We start from the raw sequence: 19619 nt of genomic DNA on the forward strand, positions 1-19619 counted from the left end.
TGGGTTATATACTTGTAAGTTGTAACTTAGGCTGAGGGGTGTGGGGCTTCAGCGGGGGCGCGAGAGCCCCTCCGCTCGCGCCCCCAGGCGCGAGCACCACACCACAGAGGCGCGAGAGGGGCGCGAGCACGGGAACCAAGGCGGGCGCAAGGCCGGTAGCGGCTGAGGATGGGCGTAAAGATGCATGGGAATGTGTGATCTAGCCGTTGGACATTTAAAATCCGACCAACACAAACCTCCTCGTCAACACCTCTCCGACAAATCAGTAACACGCCCACGTGACACGCCACGTCATCATCGTTACTCCGATGATGGTTGTTCAGCCGATCATGCCATAGCTGTTGCTGCTGTCGCTGCAGCTCATGCTGCGGCGGAGGTGGTGCGTATGACCACCAGAGCCGCCGTTGTTGCCAGCGGTGACTCCGGTTATAGTGTTTCCGGCGAATGGGCCGCCATTAAAATCCAGTCTTACTACCGAGGTTATCTGGTAATAAATAATATACACTATTTATTTATTAATAGTGTACTTTTTTATAAATATTTTGATTAGTTAGCTATTAAATAATTATTTTTATCACAATTTTTATGGATGTATATTGTTTTCGAGGATGGAGAAGATTTCTGAGGTGAGTTTGTCCATGTGAGAGTTGGAATCGATGAATGTAGGAGTTGCCATTAATGAGTATGAGAATTGGGATGAGTGAAGATGAAGATGAAGATGAAGATGAAGAAGAAGGTGGTGAATGGGTGGTTATAGAGAGTGGTACGGAGATGAGGTGGTCGTGCGTGTGTGTAAGGAAGGAAACGACAAAAGAGGGCCGTTGACGATTATTATTATTATTTAATATTATTATTAGATTAAATTTGTAAAAAAATAAAAAAAAAATCCGCTGGAGCCCCTGCTCGCGCCCCTCCACACCAGGGCCAGGGGCTCCAACGAGGGCTCCAACACCCATCTTATCCAGTTTCTCTCTCTGCCACACGTCACAATATTATTGGCTGGAGCCCCCACTCGCGCCCCCATTAGAGCCCCCCACACCCCTTAGCCTTATATGTGCTTGGGTCGTTACACATTTAAGGCTGATGTTTGTTTGGTGTTTGGACTCTTTTGGAGGGTTAAGTTATTCTACAAATGCTAACAAAAATGAGAAGTGTGAGAAGTCATAAATAATTAACATGTGTCAAGTAGGAACCAAAAGAAAAAGGGTATAGAGGTAATTATACACATTTTCTCTCTCCACATGCAAGACACATGTTAATACCCCCAACATTTTAGAACGTTTATAACTTTTTGGTATGATATTTTTTTTTTTTTAAAAATATCATCATAATAACAAGCGTTTTTTTATCTTTAATATGAGTATGATTTTTGTTATATAAAATTTAAAACAAAAATCACGTCATTGTGTCTTTTCGCTTATCATTGTGTCTTTTTTCGTCATTGTGTCTTTTCGCACACCATTGTGTATTTTCGCTTATCATTGTGTCTTTTTTCGTCGTTGTGTCTTTTCACACACCATTGTGTCTTTTTATCTAATACATGAAACACAATGCTTAATACATGTTACACAATAACTTGAAACGTAAAACACAATGGTGAATACGTATAACACAATGATCTAAAACGTAAGACACAATGGTGAATACGTATAACACAATGACTTGAAACGTAAAACACAATGGAAACAACATATTACACAATGACACAATGAACAATAAAAAAACACAATTAAAAAAACCCGTTAATTTTTTTTTATTTTTATATAACAATATGATACTCATATTAAAGATAAAAAAACGCTTATTATTATGGTGAATTTTTTTTAAAAAAGTATGAAAAAGTTATGGACATTTTAAAATGATGGGGGAATTGACATGTGCCTTGCATGTGGAGAGAGAAAGTCAACAAAGATGAGTTATTACCTTCATGCCATTTTCATCAATTTTTATTTATTAAAATTAAATACAGTCGTTCACATCTAAGATCAATGGACTGGATTCCTTCTCACCCTTCTCATTTTTGTTGTCCTTTGTATTTTAACTTTACATCTCTTTTGGATAATGGGCCTGTTATGATGATGGTTTTAATATGTTTACATTTGGGCTATGCCTCTAGAGGTGCAAAATAACCGGTTTCGGACCCGACCCGGAACTGGTTCCCACTCGTACCCGACCCGACCTACCCAAAACCCGTAAAAAATCCGGAAAACCCGGTCAAATACCCGGAACCGGTTCCCACCTGACCCGATTTTGACTTTTTTTTAACCATACCTGGAACCGGTTCTTACCCGGTTTCGGTTTCTGAAAATACCTTACTTGTGCACCTCTAAGTGCCGTTGTGCCATACCTCAAATCGAACAAAGTTTAAACAAGTTCAAACCCCAAGTTTTTATATATTGAGCTTAAGTAGTCACGAGCTTAAATTCATATATTTTTTTTATCTAACATACACTAAATATATATATATAAAAATTATAAATATATATATACCAACAACCAAAAAAATATGAATGTACATGAAGAAAATAATAATAAATAATAAACATGTCGATTTAAATGAGTCTAGCTAGCTTCAACTTAAGGACTATTGTCTTCGGTTATGTGAACATAGTAGCTAAACATTCCCAACGTATTACGTAATACATATATTCTCAAACTCTGAGAAATAAAGCTCTAAACAAACCAGGTTCAAGCTTGGACTCGACTCGTTTAACCCTAAATATTAAAATGAGTGATTGTGTTACAACATGTTACAAACACATTATTACATTATTATGGTTTTATAAACAACATGGACACAAGGTTAATTAATAATTATACTAATTAAGCCTTCTCTTCAGCTGCATACAAGGCCTTGATTTCCTCCACGTCATCATAACTTCCCAAGAATATTGGAGATCTTTCATGTATCTTCTTGGGTACTAAATCAAGAGCCTGTACATTAAATTAATTAGTTAATATTATTATTTTCATACTTTTGATTAAATAAATGTGACATTTTTAATTTTATTACTCTTTCTTTTCCAGTGAATGATTGTCCTCCAGCTTGTTCCATCAAGAATGACATAGGAAACACTTCATAAAGAACCCTGTTTTATATAGATTTAATAAAACTCATATAAATAATCATTTAAATACATGGCATGTCTATACATGGGTGTGCACGGTTTAGTTTATGTCGGTTTTGAGCTAAAAATGAAGAAAAAAAATAGAAACTTCGCTTTTCAAACTTTGAAAAACGTTTGGTTTCGGTTTTTTCAGTGTCGGTTTTTTTTTTATGTTTGGTTTAGGTTTGGGTTCGGTTTTTTTTTTTTGGTTTTCCCATTTGAGTTTAAAAGCTTTGGCCTAATTTTTCTTTCTGACTCAAAATACAGAATTTGGGTCTGAAACATATAATACATTTGGACTAAAATATTTGAGTTACATATTTATAAAATTCTTATAAATTACTTATAAAAAAAACAGAAAATGTAAATATATAAATTGGGTTTGTTTTTTTCAGTTTCATTACATGCAAAATGAAGATTCAATTTTACAAAAAGATAAAACCAAACCGTCAGCTTTTGTTTCACTTTGGTTTGTTTAGTTTGGCTTTTTTTTTCTGTTTCGGATCGGTTTTTTCAACTTCATGCACACACACACACTATATATATATATATATATTAATAAGTACCTTAGTTTTCCATTTGGGCTTTTCTTATCAGCAGGGTACAAAAACACACCTCCATAAAGTAAGGTACGATGAACATCAGCAACCATACTGCAACAAGTAATAATAAAACAGGAAATATTATTATTATTATTATTATTATTATTATTATTATTATTATTATTATTTGTTTAATCATAAATGAAAATTACGTAACAAACATGAACAAGGGTATATTTGTTTTCGTTCATTTAACTTTAAACGGACACAAACACGGACACTTAATTGAACAAATATTTGGTGTTCATGTTCGTTTGTTTAAAAAATGAACATGTTCGAGTTTGTTAATGTTCGTTTATTTAAAATTTAAACAAATAGTTCACAAACATAAATGAACATAACTGAACAAAGATAAACAAGCATAATTGAACATATATGAACTTACTTAAATGAACATAAACAAACATAAGTAAACACAAAGAAACATAAGTGTACGCATATGAACAAACATATACTAACGTTCACGAACATAAATGAACGAACGAAATACGTGTTCATGTTCACTCCTTTAATTAAACGAACACAAAATTTTTGTTCGTGTTCGTTCGTTTACTAAATAAACAAACATAAACAAACTTTCCGCCAAATTGTTCACGAACAGTTAACTGAACGTTCAGTTCATTTACAGGCATATTGATAACTATCAAGTACCTTCCAATATATCTTAGAGATTTTGCAGGTGAACCATCCTTTGGGAACTTGCATTTTTCCACAAATCTGGAACTCAAAATATAACAAAATAATAATATTAATATAACTTATGATAAAAAACACCAATGGGTAAAAATATAACATGATGAACATACTTTGCAGTGGGCCCATCCCAGTTCTTAGCATTTCCTTCATTAACAGAATAAATCTTTCCTTTCTTTGGGATCTATATAATTCAAAAAGTAAACATAAATCATCATTATCGTACTCACTAAATCCGACAGATAACAAAGTTATGGTAATGTCTGAGGAGGGTAAGATGTAGACAGTCTTATCATTACAGCGTAAGAATAGAGAGGCTGCTTCTGATAAAAAAAGATTAATAAAAAAGATTACCTTAATGTCAGGGTGAGTGAGTATAAACTCTCCTAGAGATGGATCAAGAGTAAATCCATTCACACCGGATCCGGTGCTTAACACGAGCTGAAAACGAATGATATATCGATGAGTAAATTACTTATGAACGGGCCGATTCTTGATATGTTTTAAAACAGACAAATTAAATGGTAATTTTTTTTTAACTAAAATGGAAATGGGTAGGCCTGTAAACGAACCGAATGTAAACCGTCTGTGAACCGTTCGGTGGGAAGTTCGTTTATGTTCGTTTATTTAATAAATGAATGAACAGGAATAAAAGGTTTGTGTTCGTTTAATTAAACGAACGAACATGAACACATATATTGTCCGTTCATTTATGTTTTTAAACGTTCATTTATGTTTGTTCATATATTTTCGTTTATGTTTGTTCGTTTATGTTCGTGAGCTGTTCTTTTATGTTTTAAATAAACGAACATACACGATCTCAAACATGTTCATTTTTTAAACAAACAAACATGAACACCAAAATTTATTAGTTTGATTAAGTGTCAATGTCCATGTTCGTGTTTGTTCGGTTCGTTTACAGGTCTAGAAATGGGTCAACAAGGGAAAATCACAAGGAAAAAGAAAATGCCATTTGACACAAGTTATTTTTTTAATTAAACTTTTTTTTTTGGAAAAGAAGTGTTTTGTACCAACCCGTACAAAAAATTACCATTTTACCCATGACCGGACTCGCCCATTTTCAACAAGGGAAAATCACAAGGAAAAAAGGAAAAGGCCATTTGACACAAGTTATTAAAAAATTAAACTTTTTTTTGGAAAAGAAGTGTTTTGTACCGACCCGTACAAAAAATTACCATTTTACCCATGACCCGACTCGCCCATTTTCAACAAACGAAATCACAAGGAAAAAAAGAAAAGGCCATGTGACACAAGTTAATTAAAAAAATTAAACTTTTTTTGGAAAAGAAGTGTTTTAAACCGACCCGTACCAAAAATTACCATTTTACCCTTGACCCGACTCGCCCATTTTTCATTTTTATAAGCGAGGTTCATCTCACCGTGCAAGAGCTGCCATACATGCAGTATCCAGCAGCCAGCATATTCTTCCCTGGCTGAAGTACATCTTCTAAATGGGACTCGCCTCCGTCTTTCAGCATATAGATCCCGAAAATCTAACCGAAATAATTTCAATTTATCAAAATAAATACAATATTAAAAAATGTAGTACTCTAGACGGGTATCAGTCGTCATACAGTTCCTATGGAAACGCCACAGTCGATGTTGGAAGATCCATCCAACGGGTCGAAAACAACACAATACCTGCATAATTTGCATATAATTTTTTAAAAATAACATAACAGAAAAAAATATATTATTCAAAAATGAGAATTTTTTTTTACTCACTTTCCGCGTTTGGATGGTTCTACGAAAATCGCTTCCTCGTCCTCTTCAGAAACAAGTATGGACTAGTAACAAGTGATCAAAGCAGTTAAAAAAAACAGTTATAAAACGAAAACAGTAAATATATGAAGTTAGTTAAAAGAATATTTACTGTTCTGCCACTGCTGACCAAAGCCTTAACAAAAACTTCATTTGACAAAACATCCAACTTCTTCTGTTCTTCTCCCTGAAACCGGAACATGCGCAAATTAATTTATTTATTAACTCGGCCCGTTTGAGATAAAACACAACTCGGGTTGACTCATTATTTTATTAACTTGCCTGCACATTGGTCTCTCCTGCAAGTCCAATGAGTTTTGCTAAACCTGCCTGCACAAGCAAACTTTAGATTATTATTATAACAGCTTTCTTGATATTCTTTTGGTATAGTTTGTTTAGCCGTTAGCGACTTAAATCGATCGATTAAAATTTTTCAAAGAAATAGCATATTAACTTTGTAAACGAGCCTAGTCGAGCCAGAGCTCGGCTAGGCTCGAGCTTGCCTACTTTAACTTAAGAGAGCTCGAGCGGTTTCATTTCGAACACTGTTTCTAACGCTCAAGCTAGGATTTCAAGCTCTGTTTCTAAGACTCAAGCTCAACCTCAACTCATTTATGATTTATATTTTTTTTATATATAATTATAATCTGATTTTTATATATAACATAATATATCCTATTAAGTCGTTTTAACCGTAGTTTTATATATAATATTGTTATATAATCATATATTTAATATATTAACAAAAAACTATATAAATAAGATTTTGCTTTAGGCTCTTGAGCTTAGCTCATTTCAAGCTCTTTTTAAAAACTGGACCTTGGCTCGTGAGCAGCTTTTCAAGATGGAGCTATGCTCATAGTTTGTTAATTAATTTACATATATTTATAATTAACATATATTTATAATTAATTTTATATATTCATATTTACAACTCGATCTAATTTCCACATGTATAATGAAAATTATCTAGTTATTTTTATCATATTTTTATATGTAATTACTATTATTATGTATTTACTTGTTTAATATATTAAATAAAAATTAATACAAATAACTGACTTATTTAGGCTAAAGACTCGCAAGTGTACTCTAGCTCGATAAATAAAGCTCTATTTATATTTATTTTTATACTCATATTTATAGTTAAACTTTATATATATATATATAGGGGTGGGATCTAGAGAGAACTCCTCTTAAAGAGAGAACTAGAGAACTAGTAAAGAATTATTTTTAACTATTTTAAAAAAATTTATTTTGTGATTTTTTTTTCTTTCCTCATTTAATAAGATGATATTGATACAAAAAAAAAAGAAACTTGTCGGTGTAGTACTGTAGTGCATATGTGCACTAATGCCTATTGCATATATATAATAGTGTTTTATTGCATATAATACAACACAATTGCATTATCCAATACACACTATTGAATATATGCAAATACGACACTAATAATTGTATGCAAAACACATTATCGCATATATGTAATACAACACTAATGCACATATGCACTATATCGATTTTTTTTTAATTTTTGTATATAATATAATACTATTGCAAATAAACAATACAAACGACTATATATATGCTATTCAACACTATTTCAAATATCAAAATGCACACTATTGCACATATGCATTATAAAAAAAGTCGGTGTTTACTCGTTAATTTTTTTTATTATTTTTTTTATTTTTTTTTTGTGGTGAAGAATAACAACATATAAGAAGGATGAAAGAAAAAAAAATTCAAAAATATTTTTTTAATTAAATTAAAAATACTTCAATATTAGTTCTCTTGTTCTCTCCATAAAATGGAGTTCTCTCATGATCCTCCCCCATATATATATATATATAATAAAATTTATTTAGTTGCATTTTTCATATTGTTTGTATATAGTAATAATTATGACGTATTTACCTATTCTAATAGACTAATATACCATAATAAAAATCATATAAATAATAGACTTGTTTAGACACGTAAATTTATGTACTCTAGTTCGATAAGTGATGCTCTGGAAACAAGAGAAAAGAACATGATAGACCTTATTAACAGCAGCACAAACAAACTTGCATCCAAGAACAATGTGACTTAGCAAGATACTAAAATCGCCACGTGACTCCGGATGCTTGGATTGCTCGTTAAGCACGAACCAAGTTATCGTCATCAAGTCCGTTCGGACCGCATCGGCAGCATGATCCATCTTAAGTCTCACAATGTAACAAGAAAATAATAATAATAATAACAATAACAATAATAATATTTGTACGTTAAAACATATCAAAGGAGATTGGATTTGGTAGGTTGATATAATAACGTAGTTTGTGAAACATAGATGAGGTTTATATGAGAGCAGTGGTGACACGTGGCAGAAGTGACATGACTAGAGGCCTTTGTCAAGTACAAGAGATGACTGGACACAAAAGGTGGTGGCAGTTTGTGAGTTTGGAGACAAATTATATTGATGTGTTAATGGGACTTGTTTTGGAGTTTATTGATAATAATAATAATTGTAAGTTCGTTAAGGGTGTTAACGAGTCGAGTCTAAGCTTTAGATAAAGATTGTTTTGCTGTCTGGTCCGAGCTTAAGTCATGTATGAAAAGCTTGTTTAGGCTTGTCGAGTCTTAACGAACCTGGTGTATTTTTAAGTTTTAATTACCTTTTTTGAACTTTTATATATGTATTAATTTCGCGCTACACCGTAAAGCTCGAGTTGAGTTTTGGCTCGTCTAAGGAGCTACATGAGATCGAGTAGAGCTTAGGTTCAGTTGTGAAGCTTGGACTAAGATATCGAGAGGGGGGAGAACTCAAAATGTATAAAAAAATTTCAGAAACGGGAGGGTCGGGCTTAAATTTTCGACCGGAAACGGCTAAATTTACATTACGTATGAAAAATCCCGGACAAAAACGGATAAATTCACAATACTAAGCAAAAAAACTTGGGGATGGACTAAAATTCGCCACTGCTTAGGTTCATTTAAGTTTTCTCAACATTTATAAATATGATTATAGGCTTATATAAAGTAATAAATAATAAAAGAGTTGTGCTTGATCGAGTCGAGCTTGAGTTTTAGAAAAAAAAAAGTAGCTTCAGCTCTCATAAGCTAAAACGAGCCATGATCGAGCCTATTTAAGCTCTAATTCGCCTCGTTTACACACCTAATCGTAACAACCTTTCAAATATAGGTCAAACGGTCGTTTTGATGAAAAGATTTTAAAGTTTGACTATCTATGGTTAGAACGGCGTCCAGATAGATATTAGATGACTGATCAAATAATAGTCAAAATGGCCCTAAAGATTTTGATTGAACAACCGTTTTGATCAATAATTTTCAATAAGGAAGGATGTGATAAGTCTAATGATATAATATGTGTACAAACATCATGTATATTGAAACAAATAATATATTTGAATAGATATACATTGTATGTGGTGGTTTATTATACGTACAAATAATATATTTGAAGCATCATCTAATAGTATAATTGGTTGGACAAGCGTTTTAAGTTTTAATTTTGACCAATAATATTTAATAAATGGTTGTTGAGGATGTGATGGTACAAACATCATCTATTTTTAAACAAATAATATATTTTAAACCTGAAAATATATTTGTATTGAGGTAAAGGACTATTTTAAACAATAAATTTCAAAGTTTAATTATCTATGCTTAAAACATCGTCCGAATAGATATCGAACATGCGTTTTAATCAAAATTTTTAAAAATTTGACCATCTATGATTAAAATGTTATACAAATATTATTGGCTGAATAGCCATTCTAATTAATAATTTTCGATGAATGATGAAGGATGTGATGGAGTCTCTAATACAATATAAAACGTACAAACATTATCTATACTAAAACAAATAATATATTTGAAACTAGATAATATGTTGAAATGGTTACTGCTTCTAATTATGTTTGTATACAATTGTGTTATGAGATTTTCATAGTTCTTAATATATGTATAACACTATAAAACTTTAATTGTGAAACATGAACAACACTTGTAACAGTGTACATACACAACTATGAACTTTGAACAATACAAGTACTTGGTATAACATCTTATTTAGTATAAAAGAATGAACTATATTTACTAGTGATGGATAAATTTTAGCAAGATATACTATTCGAACCATAACTGATAGCGTGTAAGCTTGAATCGGATAAATTTGTCATCCATAGTGGTGGATCGCCAGATTCTCCTTCAATGTTATAAGCATACGACGGCCATCTAACGTTGTTTCCACATGCGTGTGAAACTCCCGTTTTGATTATCTTTTGAGTTCTCTCGAGAACCAAAAGACTAGAAAACGTGGAATAACTATTCCCCACAAACACATCGGCTTTTAAACAAACTTCATAGTCTATTGCTGCTTGAATAAGATACGAGTGATTATTGTAAAACTCAGTTAACCCTAATCGCTTCTTGTCAAAAGGGTGCATACCTTCTTTCCAACCATTTAAGATCGTATCATCCTCGAGAAGTTCATTAGCCACGGCTAGATAAAGAATCGTTGGTGGTTTTAGGACCCGAATGTTTGCTACTCTAGCTATAATCTCCTCTTTACTACTACAAATGTTTGATACATTTGATCTTTGTTCTAGTTTTTTACAATGTATCATCCAATCTTTTTCGATCCTCATATGGATCGCTACATATGGTGTTCGATACAAACGATCTTGTTTCATTTCACTTCCAAACTCTCTAATCTTCGACACGACTTCATTTGCATCCTTTGAGATCTCATCTACTAAAACCAAGCATTCGAACACCTTTGCATAATCGCTAACCGGCCAATGATCATGCCATAGAAACGGATTCTTCCCCATTATCCTAATCGTCTCATACACATCATAATCTTGTTTGCTAAACTCTTTCAACTGATCAAGATCTCTCTCAACCGTCCATCTCCTACCACTACCCTTTTGAACCTTGAGTAAGTTACTTCGATTCCCAATATCAGAATACTGACTCACACGCACGAACCCATCACAAAGAGAATTAAACCTCTCAAAGTCGAAGACTTTATCAAACGAAATAGGCTCCAACCGATCAATTTCCTTGTAGAACAACGACGCGCTTAAGCTAGGCATTAGAAGTGATCTATTCAACATTCTTGCGGTTAAACAAGCTCTTGCAAATGCAATCTTTTGATTGTTTAATCCCCAAACAATTTGAGGCACCTCCAAGAACTTCATTCTTGCATTTCCCGGTTTGAATTCATCGTTTTGAAACACACGAATGGAAACCGAGTTGGGGAGTAGAAGTGTTTTGATGATCAATGTCATTACTAGCAAGAACAAACATTTTGTAACCAATGAATTCATCTAATGAATCTCAACCGAATTCGATAATAACTTATTGGATATAAAGTATGAAGAATTTGGGAAAGAAAAAGATAAAAGGAAGATGATGAATTGATGATGATGATCAAAGTTGTTGCATGGAAAAAAAGAACATAAAGAATGAAGACAAAGAAACAAAAAGAATAAAGATAAAAAAAACATCACAATCTTGACAACCTGGTCTGGTAGTGTGTTCCATAGATGATAGATTTCACCAATTTCTTGAACCATGCTTCCATAAAATAAACAATTTTTGTATGTAAGTTTTATTATTGGTATTTAAAGTTAAAGGGTAAAAAGGTCATTTCATAAAAATATTCATAAATGCAAACAGTTCATAGTTGATAAGAATTTGTTGGAAAAAGAAATGAAATAATATCATGATTTTAATAATAACAGTAATGTCAAGATACTCCAAAGAGTGTCATAACGATGGGGAATGGGATGTGTGATACTTTCTTTAATGACAAATGTTGCACGTACTATTTTATATCGATAATTCTAAGTTATATGATTCACTTACCTTACAAGATTATTTTAGTCGCAGAGAAGATATCGTATGTAATGTGTCACAAGTAATGTTATGTCATGTTAAATACTTTAGCTCATTTTGATGGAATTACACTTTACACACGCTTAATGCGGCCTTAAGACCATTTAAATTAATTAATTTATAATTATTATACTTATGTTTTAATAATAGTTTAACCAAGATAACATAACTAGTCCTCTACAATTATTTAATGCAAGTAATTGTATTAATTATTGATAGTTAAGGGGCGATTATGATTACCCATTAGATACCTTTAATTCGAGAGAACTACGGGGAGTTAGTATACGACTCATTCATATCGATAAGTGCATTTTCCGATAAGAACACCGATAAGAATGTTCTTTCAATTGCTCCATCGAATCAAGGTATCATAACGGGAACCGATTTATATGCAATCATGACATCGCCGTCTTCATCAATTCCCGTAAGTATCCATAATTTGACGTCTATTTTATATTTATGGTTGATTCCACATGATAAGGGTTATATCATTGTTCGTGTTTATAGATATCTGGCTATAAGAACGTTGTATTACGAAGTCTCTACAGTCCCAACCTCATGATTCTAGAAGTTGGGACCTCATGATTCTAGAAGTATTGGTGCAAAGTTCAAGGATGGGACCAGCTAATCCGGACGTAGTGTTCCGGTTAGGCCCAACCAGTACTTGTTGTGAGATCCGGATGTTGCGGTTAGAGTGTCTCAGATGAACTGATATAAAAATTCGCTCTTCAGACACACACACATATGGACATACTATAATTCTTGAGCTAGTGCAAGAAAGATTTTGTTATGACGTAGTTTTTATATTCCTAGTTTGTAGCAACTTATTAAACCTTATAAACATATTTGATCACATTTAGTTCGGTTCCAAATAACATGTATAGCACTAGTAAACTCTTATTTTTGTTTCTATTTTACTTTATACTATGCTTAATTAATCATAATTCATAAAAGCCTTACCCTACATACTACACAAAGGATTTAATAATCAATTAAGGTGATGCACTACAATATATATATATATATTGATGTGTCAACCGTTGGATCACTTAGAATCTAAAGATCACATTTGGTGGTTGCATCTTACCAATTTTGTATGGCTCGAAATGACAACACTAGAGATGTTTGTTATTGTTAATAATGATAAGGTTTTTAATAGTTTTGTATTTTCATATTTTTGTGTGATTTATAATTTTCGGGTATTATATTTTTAAAATTTTCTTTCTTTTTTCTTCATAATTATCACCTCTTGATTTATGAGAATAAATCATGCCTTGATTTATATATTCTTTTTGTACCACCAAATTGAACAACTTTAGCCTTGGCCTTCTTACAAACCTTTAAGAAACCATGATATAATTAATATTTGAAACCCACCTCTAGAAGCTTTTAAGCTTAAAGTATATATGATAGATGTTAACAAGTATGAAAGATGCTATATAGTATGTTTATGTCATAGTTTTTGTCTTTCTGAGAAATTAAACAATTGATTATAATATTCCTTAAGATCTTGATTTCAAGCTCGCTTTTGATAGAAATGATATAGATCGGTTGTTGTGAGCTAAACAACAATAAGATAGACAGTAGAAAGATCGAAAACTATAATTTTGATTACACCAGAGCATAAATTACATAGCTTACCTTTCACCCCAGGTGAGCTTCCCCAGGGTAGTGGCTCACACAATGACCAACCGTTGCAAATGTTCTACGAGTCAAGCCACCTCTCGCTGAAAAACACCTAAGTGTCGCCAAACGTCTTAGCGATGCTAGGAAAGTAGGAAGTGTCACAATTTGTCTCAACCACACTCTTAGTTTCATCGGTACCTTCAGCAACACTACTAGTGTTGCAAGAAGTGTCGCTCAACATCATAAAATGACGGAATCATATAATTGATCATATCATTCTCAAATTTCAGACCCATTAGATTCCAATATACACTATTGAACTCTCTTGGTCTTTGAACTAAAGAAAAAATTAAAATTTGCTACTTTTTGTTGGTAAGAAAATCAACTTACGCTTACTATTAAGAAAAACTAAAGAACCGGTTTTTGATCTCGTCTTCTCTAATAAACATCATCAACGTCCACTTTGACAACCATCGACGCTCCCTCTAGGTCCGACGACTACTATAAACAAAATTGTTGAAAAATCAGGCTCTTAATTAAATAAAGACGCACATTATTTTAAATAGCCTAAGGGGTGACTGATATTAGCGATTGAAGCGATTGATTTTAGGGACATCATAAAGTAGTGAAACTTATATATTCTTTTTCTTTAATATTAAGGGCAAAAGAGTCAACCTAATAAAACTCAATAAAAAATTTATTAACCGATTCTCAAAGATTAAAAATTGTAACTATGTGACAAAGTATAATTTTCAATCATAGAGAACAAAATCGTAACAAAAACCACATTGGTATCATCATAAGGGCCATTCTCTTCGTTTGAATAAGTTTTTAAAATTTTCACAACACAGTCAGCGAGCTCGAGCTAGGCTTTGGCTCCTTTAAGTCATATTGAATATGCAACCTCAAGCTGAGCTTTGGCTTGTTTAAGGTCTCCATTGAATATGAACATGAGCCAGTCTTTGGCTTGTAATACGAACTTAAACCTAGCTTTGGCTCGTTTAACGTCTTCCTCAAAATAGTTCAACCCAAACCAAACCAAACCGAGCAAGCTCTTTAAGTTCTGTTTACGAGTCAAGCTTCATCCCAGAAACATAGGCTTGAATTGAGCCAAACTATATGTCGATCTTAAGGCTCAGACTCGATTAACCTCAACTCGACTTATTTATGCCTTTATTTGTTAATATCTTATTTTGTTTTCATTGGTTTGGAGTGAGGGGTGTCCAATAGTGAAAGTAACATATGTAAAGTTAAGGTTGTACTAGGGTAGGTAAAATAACAAAAGTAGTTAACCCACCCACGCTACATACAAAATAATAATATACTTTCATGCAAATAATATAGTAATATTTTTATTACTTTATGTAAATATAAAAAGTACATAAATCAAGGCATAAATTATTAAATTGACTTAACTTTGTGGTACCCATTCACATGGCTCGAAATTGCAGCGGCTTCAAATGTGTTTAAGCCACTAATATTGCACGCGTTAACTTTGTCAACTTTGACGGGCTTATTATTCTTACCAACTTTGTCAAATTTAATATTATTAATTATCATTTTCATATACAAAAGTTGTTTTAACTTTTTCTTATAATATAAGCTTTAACTTTTAACCCTCAAATTGCCATATTTAATATATTAATATAATAATATTCATGAGAAGTTTTGAGAAATTTGTAGATCAAAACAGGTTGTCAAGATGGTGATGGGTTGTTGTTCTTTGTTATATAGCTTTCAAGCTTTAAAGATTATTAATACTTTTGTTCTTTGTTTTTATTCCTTTGATTCTTCTTCCATATTCACATAATTGTTCTTGATTATTGGATGATCGGTTACGGGTTCATCAATTTGGATTAGTTAAGGTGAGTGATCTTGTTATTTGATTATGATTATGATTATGATTATGCTTATGATTATTATTGAATTTGGTTAGTATTCATTTTTTTAGAAATGAGTTTTTGAATCTATGATGGACTTGTTAAAGTTGAAACATGTGAATTCTTTGGTGTCCATATTTGTGTTCTTGTTTGTGATGGTTTTGATAATCAGAACTCTTGTACCGTCTAGCTCGATTCATGTTAGTCGGTTTAGAGACGACGAATATGAGTTGTTGAAACATGGGAATGAAAGAATGAAGTTCTTAGAGGTGCCTCAAATTGTTTGGGGATTAAACAATCAAAAGATTGCTTTTGCAAGAGCTTGTTTGACTGCAAGAATGTTGAATAGATCACTTCTAATGCCTAGCTTAAGCGCGTCTTTGTTCTACAAGGAAATTGATCGGTTGGAGCCTATTTCGTTTGATAAGGTCTTCAACTTTGAGAGGTTTAATTCGCTTTGTGATGGGTTTGTGCGTGTGAGTCAGTATTCTGATATTGGGAATCGAAGTGACTTACTCGAGGTTCAAAAGGGTAGTGGTAGGAGATGGACGGTTGAGAGAGATCTTGATCAGTTGAAAGAGTTTAGCAAACAAGATTATGATGCGTATGAGACGATTAGAATAACGGGGAAGAACCCGTTTCTATGGCATGATCATTGGCCGGTTAGTGATTATGCGAAGGTGTTTGAATGTTTGGTTTTAGTGGATGAAATATCTAACGAAGCAAACAAAGTCGTGTCGAAGATTAGAGAGTTTGGAAGTGAAATAAAACACGATTCTTCATATCAAACACCATATGTAGCAATCCATATGAGGATTGAAAAAGATTGGATGATACATTGTAAAAATAGAGAACATAGATCAAATTTATCGAACATTTGTAGTAGTAAAGAGGAGATTGCGTCTAGGGTAGCAAACATTCCGGCCCTAAAACCGCCTACGATTCTTTATCTAGCCGTGGCTAGTGAACTTCTCGAGGATGATACGATCTTAAATGGTTGGAAAGAAGGTATGCACCCTTTTGACAAGAAGCGATTAGGGTTAACTGAGTTTTACAAGAATCACTCGTATCTGATTCAAGCAGCAATAGACTATGAAGTTTGTTTAAAAGCCGATGTGTTTGTGGGGAATAGTTATTCCACGTTTTCTAGTCTTTTGGTTCTCGAGAGAACTCAAAAGATAATGAAAACGGGAGTTTCACACGCATGTGGAAACGACGTCAGATGGCCTTCGTATGCTTATAACATCGAAGGGGAATCCGGCGGTCCACAATTATGGGTTACAAATTTATCTGATTCTAGCTTAAAAGCTATTAGTTATGGTTCAAGTAGTGTTTCATGCTGAGTAGTTTAAAGAGGTTGGATCATATTTGGATTTAACTAGCTAGCATTGGCTGACTATTCTTTTGTTGATATATTAAAATTTCAATACAACATATTTTTTTCTTTGGAAGGGTTTAATAATTTATTCTCTAATTGTATCTTGTATTTAAAAAACATTATTGTTATGTATACTTGTTCTTTATGTATACCATCAAAATATAATTTTGAAAATATAGAGCTCAAATATCACTTCACTTGTTACAACAAATGTGTCCCTTAAAACAGCTTATCATGTGTATGTGTTATATCGTGTTATTAAAGGTTTATGTGTTGTTGTTGATATTGATTTAGCAGGTATTTTTATTGCGTGTGACGAACATAATGTTTTTTTTATTAAAAATGAACGTAATTTTTGTTTTTTATAAAACAAGGAGATATTTGAATAAAGTTATTTATTACACACGTGAAATGCGTGTTAGCAAACTTGTTATCGTTATATCATAACTCTTAATTTTAAGTCACTCTAATTCTTGAAATCTGTAAATCGTCAATATAGCGTATTTAAAACGTAAATTAATTTTGAGTCACTACCCTTGCTTCATAATATTTGCTATTATTATCAATCCATAAAATAAATTAAATAAGCAAAATGTTATGACTACAAAAATTGTTTCATATTTGTTACAATTTCTTACAATAAACTATTTAACATCCAAAATTTATTTATATGGACAATGAAATAAAAACAAATATATTATTACAAAAGCATAAAATAACAAGTGTATGCATTTATGTGAACTCAAGGAATAATAGTATAAAACAATTCACCATGTTTTTCGGTCGCTAATAACTAGACAAGTCTATTATTCTCAAATAATGTACAATTTTATTTTCAAATTGACCAAAATACCCTTCACATATGTTTATGTCTGATAGATCCCGAGGACAGAACTGTCATTTTGCAAGGCTGCTAACTAGACAATTGCTTTGTTAAGTTGTCATCAATACGACATCATTGGTCCCCACAGTTCAACTAGACGTTGTTTGGATTTTTTACGTTTATGTCCGAACGAATTCGCGTAGACTTACTGTATATTCTATTTAATTTCGCGTATTTAATGTGACGGAAATCAGCCGAATATGCTTAGACTTAGTGTCTCAACTTTTGAGATCGGCAATCCTCGGATTTTCCCAACGTCAAAGTGTTACCGATTGACGTCACTCAATTGATCAAACTCAAATTTTATATGTTTTTTGTTTTATTTTTGGTTTTTAGTTCCGTTATCATAACACACTTAACCGAAACCGATCAAATTTGCGTCGACTTACCATCTCAACGCCTGAGACCGACAACGTTTAGGTTTATCATCGACGGGTTTTACCTACTTGCAACTTGAATATAAAAAGGGAATTTGAATAGCAAATTGAGTGTTTTGAATAGACAATGTTTAAATTTAATGATAAACTAAAACATTTTTTTAACATTGTTTGAAACATTAGTGAAACTGTATGTCAACCGTCTATACTGATTTTGACGTTGCAGACCTGACCCATCCATAAACACTATTAACAAGGAAACACATCACTGTAAAAAAAACTCCATTGAGTTAGGTACTCAGGTTTTGGAACCTGAGATCTCAAGCATCCAAAGCCTTAATCATCACCCATATTCATTGAGGCAGAATGTCAATTGCGGAAAACTAAAATAAGTTGGTAAAATTTCTCACTAGCACTCGTTTATTTAAGTTAAGTGACGTAACATATATAAATTGTAGCTAAGTTTGAATTTGAAGATTTTTTTTAGTTTTTATTAATTTATTTTTTAATTTAAATTATTTAACTATCGCTAATTTGTGTTCGTTCTATCATTATATGTATTCTTAGTTATCTCTAAGGTTAAACTTTGAATACCTAGAGAATTGCTTCTTTACGTTAGTTAATTGCTTTTGAATTTTATCTTTCAAGAAACCTTAGGGTTTTTTAAGTTTCATAATTGTTTAGTTTAAATAAAACCAAAGTAAAAAAATAAAACCAAAGTAAATAATACATTTTATTAAATTGAGCTATAATTTACGTTTAGTTTATTTTACTTCTTTTTATTAAACGACAAGGTAATTATAATAATATTAAAAGAAAGCGCTAGCAAGGAGCTAGACTAGTACAAGGAATAAAATCAAAAGTTACATTAAACGAACACCAATCTTCCCAAACTATCCAAAAGAAACACGTACGCCTTAATCTCCTTTATAAATTTCTCCATGTTCTTTTTGTAGTTGAAGATTTTATCATTACGAGCCTTCCAAGTATAACCAAGATCATATTCATACCCATTTTTTTACCGATACGCCTTATTTTCGTGAGTGATTCCATGAACTGCAACCTATCATAACTTATTTCTCTCCAAACCTCAATCGTAAAATTGCAAGAATTGAAAAGGTGACCTACATGCTCCTTTGTTGGATTGCATCCGGACGCGTTGGGCCCGGTCGGTTTGTAACCGGGTAGGGAGTATAGTTTGACTTTGACCACGGGGTTTGAAATTGTACTGGTTGATATTTATAGAAAGGAAAATTCTCAGAATATGTGTTTTCATAAATAAATTTCTAGTTTAGGTATCATTTTTAAAAAATTATTAAAATAAGTATTTTAAACTAGTCGTGACGAATAGATACTTGGTGTCAACGAGTAGTTTACAAAA

At 32.4% G+C, this 19619-nt stretch overlaps 2 protein-coding genes and 1 pseudogene across 3 annotated transcripts; 1 reads left to right on the plus strand and 2 right to left on the minus strand.

Annotated features, from left to right (window-relative positions):
• Positions 1-2666: 2666 nt before the first annotated feature.
• Positions 2667-8418, minus strand: LOC143552875 (fructose-1,6-bisphosphatase, cytosolic-like). 2 transcript variants are annotated; one of them, XM_077042989.1, is made up of 12 exons: positions 8229-8418; positions 6467-6514; positions 6297-6371; positions 6149-6210; positions 5998-6064; positions 5803-5916; positions 4757-4843; positions 4516-4586; positions 4361-4426; positions 3674-3760; positions 3014-3089; positions 2667-2934 (listed from the first exon to the last, which is right to left on the minus strand). In XM_077042989.1, the coding sequence occupies exons 1-12, from the start codon at positions 8385-8387 to the stop codon at positions 2824-2826; spliced, it is 1023 nt and encodes a 340-aa protein (XP_076899104.1). In that variant the 5' UTR covers positions 8388-8418; the 3' UTR covers positions 2667-2823. The 2 variants fall into 2 exon arrangements, with proteins under 2 accessions (XP_076899104.1, XP_076899105.1); XM_077042990.1 differs by having other exon boundaries at positions 6297-6367; positions 6463-6514.
• Positions 8419-10305: 1887 nt separating this feature from the next.
• Positions 10306-11538, minus strand: LOC143552874 (O-fucosyltransferase 23-like). The gene has a single exon (XM_077042988.1). The coding sequence runs from the start codon at positions 11521-11523 to the stop codon at positions 10306-10308; it is 1218 nt and encodes a 405-aa protein (XP_076899103.1). The 5' UTR covers positions 11524-11538.
• Positions 11539-15379: 3841 nt separating this feature from the next.
• Positions 15380-17025, plus strand: LOC143552893 (O-fucosyltransferase 23 pseudogene; annotated as a pseudogene).
• The last annotated feature ends 2594 nt before the right edge of the window (positions 17026-19619 follow it).

Source organism: Bidens hawaiensis, unplaced genomic scaffold (genome assembly GCF_021521415.1).
Source record: "Bidens hawaiensis isolate Kalapana, Puna unplaced genomic scaffold, B.hawaiensis_p1.1 tig00017043_1, whole genome shotgun sequence".
Classification (NCBI taxonomy): Eukaryota; Viridiplantae; Streptophyta; class Magnoliopsida; order Asterales; family Asteraceae; genus Bidens; species Bidens hawaiensis.

Excerpts from the sequence above, each read along its gene's own strand:
- LOC143552875 (XM_077042989.1), bottom strand. The coding sequence starts at position 8,387 with ATGGATCATGCTGCCGATGCGGTCCGAACGGACTTGATGACGATAACT. Across the intron at positions 6,515-8,228 it reads TTTGTGCTGCTGTTAATAAG|GCAGGTTTAGCAAAACTCAT; the intron begins GTCTATCATGTT and ends TTGCTTGTGCAG. Across the intron at positions 4,844-5,802 it reads TGTATGGCAGCTCTTGCACG|CTCGTGTTAAGCACCGGATC; the intron begins GTGAGATGAACC and ends ATTCGTTTTCAG.
- LOC143552874 (XM_077042988.1), bottom strand. The coding sequence starts at position 11,523 with ATGAATTCATTGGTTACAAAATGTTTGTTCTTGCTAGTAATGACATTG.